Consider the following 13704-nt stretch of genomic DNA (forward strand, 5'->3'; position numbering starts at 1 on the left):
TGCTTTGTGAGCAAATGTAAGGTTACAGAAATAGTCTAAATGGAAAAAAATAAAAAATATATGTAATATTTATTTGTTTCTTACAGCAAAATAACAAATAAAGTAGTGAAGTGGTGCTCATGGGTCAATGTCCATTCAGAAATCGGATGGTAGAGGGGAAGAAACTGTTCCTGAATCACTGAGCGGTGCCTTCAGGCTTCTGTACCTCCTTCCTGATTGTAACAGTGTGAAGGGGCATATTATAGGTGGTGGGATTCCTCAGTGATGGATGCTGCCTTCCTAAGGCACCGCTCCTTGAGATACTACGGAGGCAGGTACCCATGATAGAGGTGATTAATTTTACAAGTTTCTGCAACTTATTTTGATTTTGTGCAGTAACCCCCCCCCCCCAAAACCAAATGGTGATGCAACTAGTCAGAATGCTATCCAAGCTATATTTGTAGAAATTTTTGAGTATTTTAGTTGACAAACCAAATCTCCTCAAGCTTCTAATCAAATATAGCCACTGTCTTTTAATATTTATATATATATTCATCAATATGTTGTGTCCAGGTTAGTTCCTCAGAGATATTGACACCCAGGTACTTGAAATTGCTCACTCTCTGCACTTCTGACCCCCTCTTTCTCTTCCAATTGGGATTGGTTTGTGTTCCCTCATCTTACCGTTCCTGAAGTCCACAGTCAGCTCTTTGGTCTTGCTGACGTTGAGTGCCAGGTTGTTGCTGTGATACTGCTAACTAACTGATATCTCCTGTATGCCCTTTAGTCACCATCTGAAGTTCTGCCATCAATGGCTGTATCATCAACAAATTTATAGATGCTGTTCGAGCTGTGCCTAGCCACGTAGTCATGGGTGTAGAGAGGGTACACATCCCTCTGGAGCACCAGTGTTAATTGTCAGCGAGGTGGAGATATTATTTCCAATCTGCACAGATTGTGGTCTTCGGTTAGGAAGTCGAGGATCCAAGTGGAGAGAGGAAGGTACAAGCATCCAGGTTCTGTAGCTTTTTGACCAGGACTGTAGGAATGATGGTGGTAAATGCTGAGCTATAATCAATAAACAGCATCATGACGTGAGTACAGTATTTGCATTGACAAATCATAGACTATTCTACATTTCATATTTCAATACCCCAAGTCATGTTTTGAAGGCAACTTGACAGAATTCAAGTTTCTGAATAAACAGCCACTTGGCTATGTAATATCAGAAATTGAAGTTAATAATGTATGTTGTTTAACTATCTCATTGCTGTCTCCAAAGGCCACTTGAGTGTTAGGGCCTGGCATCCTTAAAAATGCATCTAGCTCTTTTTGAATCTTGGAGCAGTATGAAGGAAATGTGGTTGTTAAAGAATTAGAGGGTAGCAATTAATTTTTACTTATTCACAGTTCCCAAAATGGAGCAGTACTGATAAGTTGGTATTCATTTGGTTTGGACACCACTTGGAAAATGTTAAATGTATTTCCTAATTTGATTTATTGTTCTCAGTAACACTTTGTAACAATGTGCCTCGGTTGAGCCATCAAACTTAGTTGTGAATGCCTAGTATACAAAGTTGTATTCAATCTGAAATAACTTTTTTCCCCATTGGATTATTTTGTTCCAAGCATACTACAGATGCACAAAGTTTTGCATTCAAAAGACTTTTTTAAAAAAAAAATGAAACAGCCAGATTGAGTATTGATGCTAATCTTTAGAAGTTGTCCTGCTATTTTACAACCTTAGTTACATTGACCCCTTGGCCTATTCCAGTGCCGAAGCCCTGTAGCAATACATCATTTGCTGAGTCATTTTGATTATAATGCCTGTTTGATTTGTGCACTAGTTGTGCAGACTGTCTAATGACCTTCATTCACATAAGTAGTTAGAAATGCATAATGTTCACAAAATGAGCTCTAATAGATGAGGGTGGTGGCTAAATTTATATACCAAATTAGATTATCAGCATCATTGCTGGCCCATATCTTGGAGGACTTAATTGCCAGAATGGACTTCAAGGGGAAAATCCTCCTCCATACTCTCCAAACACAATTTGTAGAAATAGAGCTTCGTCTTGCACATTTGAGGAGATTCGTTGTGTTTTGTTTGGCCCTGCTATGCTCAGTGGGATAGATTTAGAATATGTGCTGCAGTTCAAATCAGGCTATCCATGACCCACTGTTGCCATCAGTCGCTAAGCAATGCCAAGTGAATGGAGTTGTGCAGCGATTAGTTGAGTTACTTACTGGGTGAGAAGCCAGAGCTGTAGAACATAGAACAGTACAGCACAGGAACAGGCTGTTTGACCCACTATGTTGTGGCAAACTAATTAAATTAATGAATCCCAATTCCTTATTTAGAACATAGAATAGTACAGCACATTACAGGCCCTTCGGCCCACAATGTTGTGCCGACCCTCAAACCCTGCCTTCCATATAACCCCCCACCTAAATTCCTCCATATACCTGTCTAGTAGTCTCTTAAACTTCACTGGTGTATCTGCCTCCACCACTGATTCAGACAGTGCGTTCCACGCATCAACCACTCTCTGAGTGAAAAACCTTCCTCTGATATCCCCCTTGAACTTCCCTCCCCTTACCTTAAAGCCATGTCCTCTTGTACTGAGCAGTGGTGCCCTGGGGAAGAGGCGCTGGCTGTCCACTCTGTCTATTCCTCTTAATATCTTGTACACCTCTATCATGTCTCCTCTCATCCTCCTTCTCTCCAAAGAGTAAAGCCCTAGCTCCCTTGATCTCTGATCATAATCCATACTCTCTAAACCAGGCAGCATCCTGGTAAATCTCCTCTGTACCCTTTCCAATGCTTCCACATCCTTCCTATAGTGAGGCGACCAGAACTGGACACAGTACTCCAAGTGTGGCCTAACTAGAGTTTTATAGAGCTGCATCATTACATTGCATCTCTTAAACTCTATCCCTTGACTTATGAAAGCTAATACCCCATAAGCTTTCTTAACTACCCTATCTACCTGTGAGGCAACTTTCAGGGATCGCAGATCTCTCTGCTCCTCCACACTAGCAAGTATCCTGCCATTTACTTTGTACTTTGCCTTGGAGTTTGTCCTTCCAAAGTGTACCACCTCACACTTCTCCGGGTTGAACTCCATCTGCCACTTCTCAGCCCACTTCTGCATCCTATCAATGTCTCTCTACAATCTTCGACAATCCTCTACACTATCTACAACACCACCAACCTTTGTGTCGTCTGCAAACTTGCCAACCCACCCTTCTACCCCCACATCCAGGTCGTTAATAAAAATCACAAGAAGTAGAGGTCCCAGAACAGATCCTTGTGGGACACCGCTAGTCACAACTCTCCAATCTGAATGCACTCCCTCCACCACGACCCTCTGCCTTCTGCAAGCAAGCCAATTCTGAATCCACCTGGCCAAATTTCCCTGGATCCCATGCCTTCTGACTTTCTGAATAAGCCTACCATGTGGAACCTTGTCAAATGCCTTACTAAAATCCATGTAGATCACATCCACTGCACTACCCTCATCTATATGCCTGGTCACCTCCTCAAAGAACTCTATCAGGCTTGTTAGACACGATCTGCCCTTCACAAAGCCATGCTGACTGTCCCTGATCAGACCATGATTCTCTAAATGCCCATAGATCCTATCTCTAAGAATCTTTTCCAACAGCTTTCCCACCACAGATGTAAGGCTTACTAGTCTGTAATTACCTGGACTATCCCTACTACCTTTTTTGAACAAGGGGACAACATTCGCCTCCCTCCAGTCCTCTGGTACCATTCCCGTGGACAACAAGGACATAAAGATCCTAGCCAGAGGCTCAGCAATCTCTTCCCTTGCCTCGTGGAGCAGCCTGGGGAATATTCTGTCAGGCCCTGGGGACTTATCCGTCCTAATGTATTTTAACAACTCCAACACCTCCTCTCCCTTAATATCAACATGCTCCAGAACATCAACCTCACTCATATTGTCCTCACCGTCATCAAGTTCCCTCTCAGTGGTGAATACCGAAGAGAAGTATTCATTGAGGACCTCGCTCACTTCCACAGCCTCCGGGCACATCTTCCCACTTTTATCTCTGATCGGTCCTACCTTCACTCCTGTCATCCTTTTGTTCTTCACATAATTGAAGAATGCCTTGGGGTTTTCCTTTACCCTACTTGCCAAGGCCTTCTCATGCCCCCTTCTTGCTCTTCTCAGCCCCTTCTTAAGCTCCTTTCTTGCTACCCTATATTTCTCCACATGGTCTATATTCCTCTCTTCTCTACATATTTATATGCCTACCTAAGAGCCTCTTGAAAACCTCTTATCATCACTGTCTCCGCAACCAGCCCTAGCAGCGCATTCCAGGCACCCACAACTTAAGAAGCTTGCTCTGCATTTCTCTTTTGAACTTCTCCTTCCCCCCACCAGCTTCTTAAATGAATATCCTTTGTATTAGAAATTTCAACTCTGTGGGGGAAAGATAACAGCAGTCTACTCTAACCATGCTTCCTATAGTTATATAAACTCAGCCTCTGCCGTTCCAGAGAAAATAGCCCTAGTTATCAGTCAGTTGTAACCTCAGTAGTCTGAGCACTGAGAATAGGAGGTGGGGCATTGTTGTAGCTGTACAAGTTGTTGGTTAGAGCACACTTGGTGTACAGTTTTGTTCACCCTGTTATAGGAAAGGTGTACAGTCGGCCCTCCTTATCCGCGGGGGATTGGTTCCGAGAACCCTTGCGGATACCAAAATCCGCGGATGCTCAATTCCCTTATTCAACCTGTCTCAATGCGGTGGACCTTAGGACCCAGCGGAACCCCAGACCTTATTTAACCTGTCTCAGTGCGCTGGACATTAGGACCCGGCGCCAGAGCTCTGAATGCGCAGTGTTTCTGTTCACGAAAATAATCACGATCACGATTGAAAATAAAGTGGAAATAATAAAGCGCTCGGAAAGAGCTGAAACGTCATTGGAAAAGCGTTAGGCTATGGTCAACGATTGGAATAATTTTAAAGGATAGTTGAGAAAGGCTCTGCCCCAGTGAAAGCTACAATTATTACTATGCAACGCAGTGGTTTAATTATTGGGTTTTGGGTTTTTGATCCTCCACATCAACCCAGCACGGTGGAGAGCGCACTCAGAAGCAATCTGTCACTGGATCAAACTCAGAAAATTCCGTTCCCGAGCCCGTTACTGAAAAATATGTTCTTAAGTGTTTTATATGCATAGAAAGGTAAAATATGTACTATATACTAAGATAAATGTTTGACTAACTGATGCTAAATAATACCGGATGTACCTGTTCCGACTTGAACTTCGGATTTTTTTTTTCTATCCTAATGCCCGATAACCCACGCACATCCTCCCGTATACTTTAAATCATCTCTAGATTACTTATAATACCTAACTTGAACTTCGGATTTTTTTTTTCTATCCTAATGCCCGATAACCCACGCACATCCTCCCGTATACTTTAAATCATCTCTAGATTACTTATAATACCTAATACAATGTAAATGCTATATAAAATGGTTGCTACACTGCATTGTTTAGGGAATAATGACAAGAAAAAAAAGTCTGTACATGCTTGAACAACGAGTGCTGGAAGAGCACTTCCGGGTTATCGCAATTTGCGGTTGGTTGAATTCGCGCATATGGAATCCGTGGATAAGGAAGGCCGACTGTAGTTAAATTAAAAAGATTTGAGGATGTTCCCAGGACCGGAGGAGGATATAGGCAGAGGTTGGCCAGGCTAGGTTTTCATTCCTTGGAAAGTAGGAGCTTGAGGGGTGACCTTATAGAAATGTTTAAAATTCTGAGAACCAGAGGTAAGGAGTCTTTTCCCTAGGATTGGAGAGACCAAAACTCAGGAGCAAAGATTTCGAGCGAGAAGGGACCTGAGGGACAACTTTTTCATGCAGAATGCTGTGAGTGAAACGAGCCGCCAGAGAAAGTGCCTGAGGCAGTTACAGTAATATAATTTAAGAAGCTCTTGGATAGCTATGTGGAAGGGCTGGGGTTATGAGCTGAACTCTGGAAATTGGCAATAGCTGGGTGAGTACCATGGTCAATGGACTGAAGGGCCTGCAGCTGTGCTTGTATTGCTTAAATGGTTCTCCTTATTGCATATTCCTCCTGATTCAAGCAAGACCCTGGTAAACCTCTTGTGCATTTTTCTCTCACCTTCACATCCTCGCTATAATGAGGTAACCAGAATTGAATGCAGTGCTCTGGATGTAGCCTAAAAAGAGTTTTATTTTTTAAAAAAACTCTTAACACCACTTCCTGACTCTTGAATTTAATGCCTTGAGTAATAAAGGCAGGCATGCTGCTTGCTCTCTTTATCATTCCATTGACTTAAGCAGCCACTATACAAGGTGCCCCTGTACATCAGTGCTGTTAAACATCCTGCCATTATAGGCAAACCAGAATCAGGTTTATTATCACCGGCATGTGATGTGAAATTTGTTAACTTAGCAGCAGCAGTTCAATGCAATACATAATCTAGCAGAGAGAGAGAAGAAAAAAAATTAAAGTAAAACATAATAAAAAGCCAAGTAAATTACTTGCGTATATTGAATAGATATAAAAGAATGTGCAAAAACAGAAATACTGTGTATTTTTTTTTTTAAAAAGTGAGGTAGTGTCTAAAGCTTCAGTATCCATTTAGGAATCGGTTGGTAGTGGGGAAGAAGCCGTTACTGAATTGCTGTGTGTATGGCCTAGTCACTGTTTATCCCATACATCTAAATCTTCTGGGGAGAATACCATGAGAGACTTTGTTGAATGTCTTTCTAAAATGTGAATCACTAATTCAGCTATAAAAGTTCAAATCCTATCATAGCAACTGGAAAATTTAACACCAAATAACTACAGATAATAAGAGTTAAGGAACTATGAATCGGCTAAGCTATTACAAGCACCCATCTGAAATTAGCTGCCTGCCTGTCGGGCTTAAGTGCAATCACAGATCCACCAAGGTTGGCTGTTAACTGTCTCCTTAGATCAGAGTCAGATAGGAATTGCCAGGTACACTCAGATCATGTGTTTGAATACACTTTGTGTAGAGGTCATGATGCTAACTTTCTTTCAGTGATTATGTAAAGATATTTCTGGAGTAACAACCGCTGGAACTAAAGTGTGCTGACAGCTTGAATGAAACTGCAATGGAGAGGTATTGGGCTTCCCATAACAAAAACGAGTAATTCCACAATGGATCAAATTGAATTTTGAAGTCTTGCAGATCCAGTTCTGAATGATGGGGGAGAATTGATTATTTAATAGAAAAATAGAAAATTAGTATGGTACATGTAATGGAAGTTGAGAATAGGCATTTGCACAGCAGGCATTAAAACCATTCATGTGGAACAAGTTTTGGTTTTAGCTTACTTTTTACTTTTAGTGGATATAGCTTCTGCTATAAGTATATGGCTGTTTTTGGGGATGTTGAAAGCAAGTGTGTAGGGATTTGAGAGGGTCTGAACAGCTTTGCTTTAAGAATGTCTGTCCTGTAGGTTTTCTATGTTTCTGTAGCCTAGGTAGCTCTAGGATAAGGACATGTTCGGTACAGCTTTTTTGGCTGAAGGGCCTGTATTGTGCTGTAGGTTTTCTGTGTTTCTAATAGAAACCAGTTCATTTAAAACTATTTTCAGTTTGGAAAAATTTTAAATGGCTGTAAACCCACTTCTGAGCAAGTGATGCTATCAGTGACTTCAGTTATTTTTGGTGATGTGTTTAGAAATTTGTTCCACCCTTTGCATGGAACACCTGCTAAGATATATCCTTGATGTAAAGAATGTGGTGATGAAACAACCTAAAGATCACATACGGGAATGAGGAAAAAAAAGTGAAATCTGGCTTTAAGCCACTTTTTTCAACAGGAGGGTCCTTATCACTTGGCTGTGTGGCTGAATTTGTCTGTGCTGTAGTACTGGAGTTGATAGAGGGGATATTTTGTTGTTCTGTAATTGCTGGCTTTTTGTCCCTAAGCCATTTTACTCTTCCAGCCTGTCCATGGCACAAACGTTGGCTGGGAGCCTTTCTCTGCCTCTTCAGTGCAGACTTTTCCTCAATGCAAGCAGCCTTTTGCACTCCCAGACTGGGTGTGACAACTGATGAGCCCTGTCCTCTGCTTACATTTTACTTGAATGCTTGCATGTCACAAAAACATGTATCGGTAGGGTAAAATTCAAATGGAAGTAAAAATTAAATATAGTTAAAAAGCATTTGTATACAAACAACCATTAAATGTAAAAGCAGAAGTTGTTCCATTTCTGGTAATCGACGACTTCCATTCATATATATAAATGAGACTGCTATTTATGTGGTTTAATTTGGGATAGGCCCAATGGTCACACTTTCCAGTTTGACATTTGGGAAACAAGCAGAAGTTCGTATAGTATTATGGGACTCCATGAGGAGTCTAATGCACAACTGGCAGCGAGGCCACAAATGGAAAGGTACAGGCGTTAACATTGGTATTGAGCCAGTTGATGTGGTCCAGTCAGCTTCTGTGCATTGCTGTTGTGACAATAGCTTTTAATCCAAATCATGCAATTGGCATTATATGTTTCTGTGAGTCTATCCCCGCATAAATGTTACAAATAGAGCAATTTTAAACATTCGTGTTTTGTCCATTTGCTTACTTACTACAGATGACTAACCAGGATTTCTTCTGTTGTAGATAAACATGGCACTAATAAAAATGGGAAGAAAGGAGATGGGCCTTCAGGAAGCTCGTTCTTCATGTGGTTCATGATAATTGCTTTACTTGGAGTCTGGTCATCAGTAGCTGTTGTTTGGTTTGACTTGGTGGATTATGAGGAAGTTCTGGGTAAGTTTCTCATTTTTCAAATTGCATTTTGAATGAAAGTTCCTGTCCTTGAAAGCAGGATGTCATGTATGGGGGAAGTTGAATTCACTTTACTCTTTTATTGCTCAATATTACTTGAATTATTTTATTAACTTTTAGATTGGTTATCATTTTGGGTCATATTCCGTTATAGTTGAAACATTGGTGGCAAGTGGATGACATGCATGTATGTCTCTTTCTATTAGTAAAATTGTGGATTCATTCAGACTACAGTTTCTTCAGCTGTTTGTCCATAGTTCTTGTACATTTTAATCTTTAGAATGTATAAGAACTGTAGAGATACAATCACATACAGCTTATAGTAGTGCAAAATAGCCCTCTAGCAATTTGTATTCTACTGGGATGACCTTCCAAAACAATAAGAACCAACTGTTTTATCTTAGAGCTGTTAAAATAACTGCTTTTGATTTCCAGGAGCAATTTCTGTAAACTAAATACATATATTTGTGTGTACTATAATCCTCAGATGCCAAAAGTTGCATTTAATTAAGAGTTAATAAGATCACATTAAAACTACACTACTTCATTTTGAATCAGCATCCTTTTGGATCCTTCAAAATATTGAGTTTCAGTCTTTTGTTCTATGTACATAATGACTATTTTCTACAGTTCTTTAAAAGTGTTATTTTTATTACTCATGCAGCAAAAGCTAAGGAATTCCGTTATAATTTTTCAGAGGTATTACAAGGTAGGATTTACACTGTTCCCATATGTTATAATCTCTACTAGCCTGAAATCTCTGTATAGTTTTGTCTGGATATTATTGTGTTGATCTTGAGATTTGCAGAGGTGATTATTTTATGCTTCAATGCACTTGGTATTTTTTGGGTATTTTTAATTTTGTATATTATGAATGGGAAGATAGGATTTGGCATCTGTTCCTGCACAGCTATCATCTCAATGTGTCTTTTTTTTAATGCTACAAGCTGGGCTAATTTAAAGGAAATAAGTTCCTTATTTTTAAGGCATGATCAAATCAAGCTTCATTCTGTCTTTCAATCTGGTTTTCAGCTTGTAGAAGTCTGAGGTAGCTGAAAAGTAGGATTTGCAGACCCATAACTGGGAAGGATAGTACATGGTGGCAGGGTGGGGATGTGTCTCTACCAAAGGAAACGTAAGGCACATCTTCCCTCAGTTAGCCTGCAGGTCCCATTGGGCAACATGTGGCAGCTACTTGGCCCCCGATTAGGTAGAGGAAGAGCCCTCAGAGGGTTCGTGGTGAAAAGGGTGAGCAGCTTCAATTTCCTGGGTGTTAATTTTTCAGAGGATCTATCCTTTGCCCAACACATGGATGTAATCGTGAAGAAGGCAAGCCAGAGTCTCTACTGCATGAGAAGTATGAGGAGATTTGGTATGTCATCAAAGACTCTTGCATAACCTCACCAGCATCAAGGACACATTCAAAAAGTGATGCTTCAAGAAGGTGGCATCCATCATTAGGACCCCACATCACCCAGGATATGCCTTCTTATTGCTACCATCAAAGAGAAAGTATAGGAGCCTGAAGACACATTCAATGCTTCAGGAACAGCTTCTTCGCCTCTGCAATTAGATTTCTGAATGGACATTGAACCCATAAACACTACTTCACGATATATTTTTGCGTTAGTTAATTTCATTTTATATTGATAATTCTCATGCAATACATTAAAAAAATCTATAAATTACAATGTACTGCTGCATTATGCTCATGATAGTAAACCTGATTCTGATATTTCTATAGATATATGGTAGAGACCATTCTGACTGGTTGCATCACAGCCGGCTATGGAGACTCCAGCGCACAGGAGAGTCCCAGACTCGGTCAGCTCCATCTTAGGCACAACCTTCCTCACCATTGAGGGCGTCTTCAAGAGCTAGTGCCTCGGAGAGATGGCGTCCATCCTTAAGGATCCTCAACTTGTAGGACGTGCCCTCTCCTTGTTACTACTACCGTGAGTGAGGAGTCTGAAGACCCACACTCATTGATTTAGGAACAGCTTTTTTTCCCACCATCAGATTTCTGCAGAGTCCGTGAACCCATGAATTCTTTGCGCTTTTTATATATTTATGTCTTTGCATTATTCTGCTGCCACATAACAGCAAATTTCATCATATGTCAATGATAATAAGTTCTGTGCTTGGAATAAAATAGTTTTTTTATTCATTCTTGTGTAAATCATATAATATCCTGTTACTATTGATGGTGAAGATGTGGATGCGGTGAGGATCTACAAGTACCTGGAAATGCATCTGGATGACAGACTTGAGTAGAGCACTAACACAGAGGCTGTGTACAAGAAGGGCCAGAGTTGCCTCTACTTCCTGAGGAGACTGGGGTCCTTTGGAGTATGCAGGCCTCTCCTTCACAGGTTCTACCAGTCTGTTGTCACCCGTACAATCTTCTATGCGTTGATGTCCTAGAACATGCTGATGGGTGATGCCAACAGGCTCTATAAACCAATTAGAAAGGCTGACTCTGTTATTCGAGTCAAAGTGGACATACTGGAGAACCCTACGGAAAATCCTGGCAATTCTGAACAATGTTTCTTGCACTCTACATGCCAATTTGGCTGAGCAGAGGAGCCTTTTCAGTAAAAGACTAAGACAACTGTGCTGTTCCAAAGAGTGCTATATGAGGTCATTTTTACCCTCGGTAATAAGATTCTATAATGATTCAACCTATAGCCGGGAAGGTGATCTTGCAATCTCTAACTTGTAAATCTTGAACATTTAACTTTTAAGTTAACTTTTTTAATTCCTTCTTGCTTCTCTTCTAATATTTGTATATCTGTGCACTTGTAATGCTACTTTGACACTGTAATTTTCTTTGGGATCAATAAAGTATCTTATCTATTGAAAAGCATTTAGAGTTATTCTGGACAACCCTTTCATTGGGCCATTAGATTAGATAATAACTTGATTCATATTGTTCATTTGAGATCTAAAAGCTTCTCTTATCTACCAAGATTTATTCATCAAACATTTTATAATATGTTTAATATATTGTAGTTAGTTTTTACTTTTTTGAATAACCAGGTTATGTGTGGCTAACTACAGCTCCAACACAATATACAAGTTTGCTGATGATGCCACTGTTGTGGGCCATATCAGAGGGGGTAATGAGTCAGTATACAGGAGGTAACTTAAGAATTTGGCTGAGTGGTGTAATAACAACAAGCTCTCACTTAATGTCAATAAGACCGAGGAACTGATTGTAGACTTTAAGAGAGGGAAACCAGTGGTCCATGAGCCAGTAATCATTGGAGGATCAGAGGTGGAGAGGGTCAGTAACTTTAAGTTCCTGGGTGTCACTATCTCAGAGGACCTGTCCTGGACCATCATATAAATATAATTAGGAAGAAAGCGCGATAGCACCTCAACTTCCTCAGGAGTCTGCAGAGGTTTGGCATGTCATTGAAAACCTTGGCAAACTTCTATAGCTGTTTGATGGAAAGTGTGCTGGCTGGCTGCATCACGGCCTGGTATGGGAACACCAATGCCTTTGAGTGGAAAATCCTTCAAAAGGTAGTGGACTCAGCCCAGTACATCACAGGTAAAACCCTCCAAATCATTGAGTACATCTACATGTCAAATCTTTGTGGGTGGAGTTAAGAAACTGCAAGGGTAAGAAATCCATTATGGGAATCATATACAAGTCTCCATATAGTAGCGAAGATGTGAGGTTGAGATTGCAAAGAGAGCTAGAAAAGGCATGTAGTAAGGGTTATCTCACAATTGTAATGGGAGACTTCAGTATGCAAGAGGATTGGGGCAATCAGGTTGGTGTTAAATAGCAAGAGAGGGAATTTGTTGAATGCCTATGAAATGGCTTTTTAGAACAGTTTGTGCTTGAGCCTACTTGGGGAAAGGCTATCTTAGATTGGGTGTTGTGTAATATCCCAAATCTTATTAGGAAGCATAATTTAAAGGAACTCTTAGGAGGCAGTGATCATAATACGATTAAATTCATACTGCAATCTGAGAGGGAGAAGCACAAGTCACATGTATCAGTATCACAGTGAAATAAAGGGTATCACAGTGGCTTGAGAGAGGAACTTTCCCAGGTAGATTGGAGGAGAATATTGGTGGGGATGACAGCAGAGCAGAGATAGTTAAAGTTTCTGGGAATAGTTCATGAGGCGTAGGATACAGATGTCCCATAGAAGTTCTCAAGTGGCGGGGGTCGGTAACCATGGCTGACAAGGGAAGTGGGAGCTGCATAAAAGCCAAGGGAAGGACATAGAAGGTAGCAAAAGTGAGTGAGAAGTTGGATGATTAGGAAGCTTTTAAAATCCAACAAAAGGCAATTAAAAAAATTATAAGAAGGGAAAAGATGAAATATGAGGGCAGACTAGCCAATAATATAAAGCAGGATACCAAATTTTTTTTTTCAGTTTTTATGTAAAGAATAAAAGGGAATTGAGAGTTGATATTGGACCACTGGGAAATGATGCTGGTGAGGTAGTGGGGGGGGGGGGGGGGCTGGTTGGGGGGAGACAAAGAGATGGCAGATGAACTTAATGGGTACTTTCCATCAGTCTTCACTTTGGAAGACACTAGCATTGTGCCAGAGATCTGTGAGTGTTAGGGAGCAAGAGTGAGTGCCATTGCTATTACAAAGGGGAAAAAGTGCTAGGCAAACTGAAAGGTCTTAAGGTGGATAAGTCATGTGGACAGATGAACAACATCCCAGTGTCCTGGGAGAGATTGCTGAAGAGATAATGGATGTATTGGTCATGATCTTTCAAGAATCACTTGATTCTGGTATGGTCCTGAAGCACTGGAAGATTGCAAATGTTACTCTACTCTTCAAGAAGGAAGGAAGGCAAAAGAAAGGAAATGATAGGCCAGTTAGCCTAACCTCAGTGGTTGGGAAAGTGTTGGAGTC

At 40.7% G+C, this 13704-nt stretch overlaps 1 protein-coding gene across 15 annotated transcripts in view; it reads left to right on the forward strand.

Annotated features, from left to right (window-relative positions):
• Positions 1–13704, forward strand: part of unm_hu7910 (un-named hu7910) — a 210608-nt gene that overhangs the window by 35341 nt on the left and 161563 nt on the right. For 12 of the 15 annotated variants that reach the window (XR_012098493.1, XM_073041733.1, XM_073041782.1 and 9 more), the window contains exons 2-3: positions 8646–8795; positions 9478–9522. Coding sequence is in view for 14 of the 15 variants with exons in the window: in XM_073041733.1 (XP_072897834.1) it covers positions 8646–8795; positions 9478–9522 (195 nt within the window). In the remaining variant the exon portion in view is untranslated. The remainder of the gene's footprint in view (positions 1–8645; positions 8796–9477; positions 9523–13704) is intronic. The other 3 variants (XM_073041763.1, XM_073041801.1, XM_073041803.1) reach the window with 1 other exon arrangement.

The sequence above is a fragment of the Hemitrygon akajei genome, chromosome 1 (assembly GCF_048418815.1).
Source record: "Hemitrygon akajei chromosome 1, sHemAka1.3, whole genome shotgun sequence".
NCBI lineage: Eukaryota > Metazoa > Chordata > Chondrichthyes > Myliobatiformes > Dasyatidae > Hemitrygon > Hemitrygon akajei.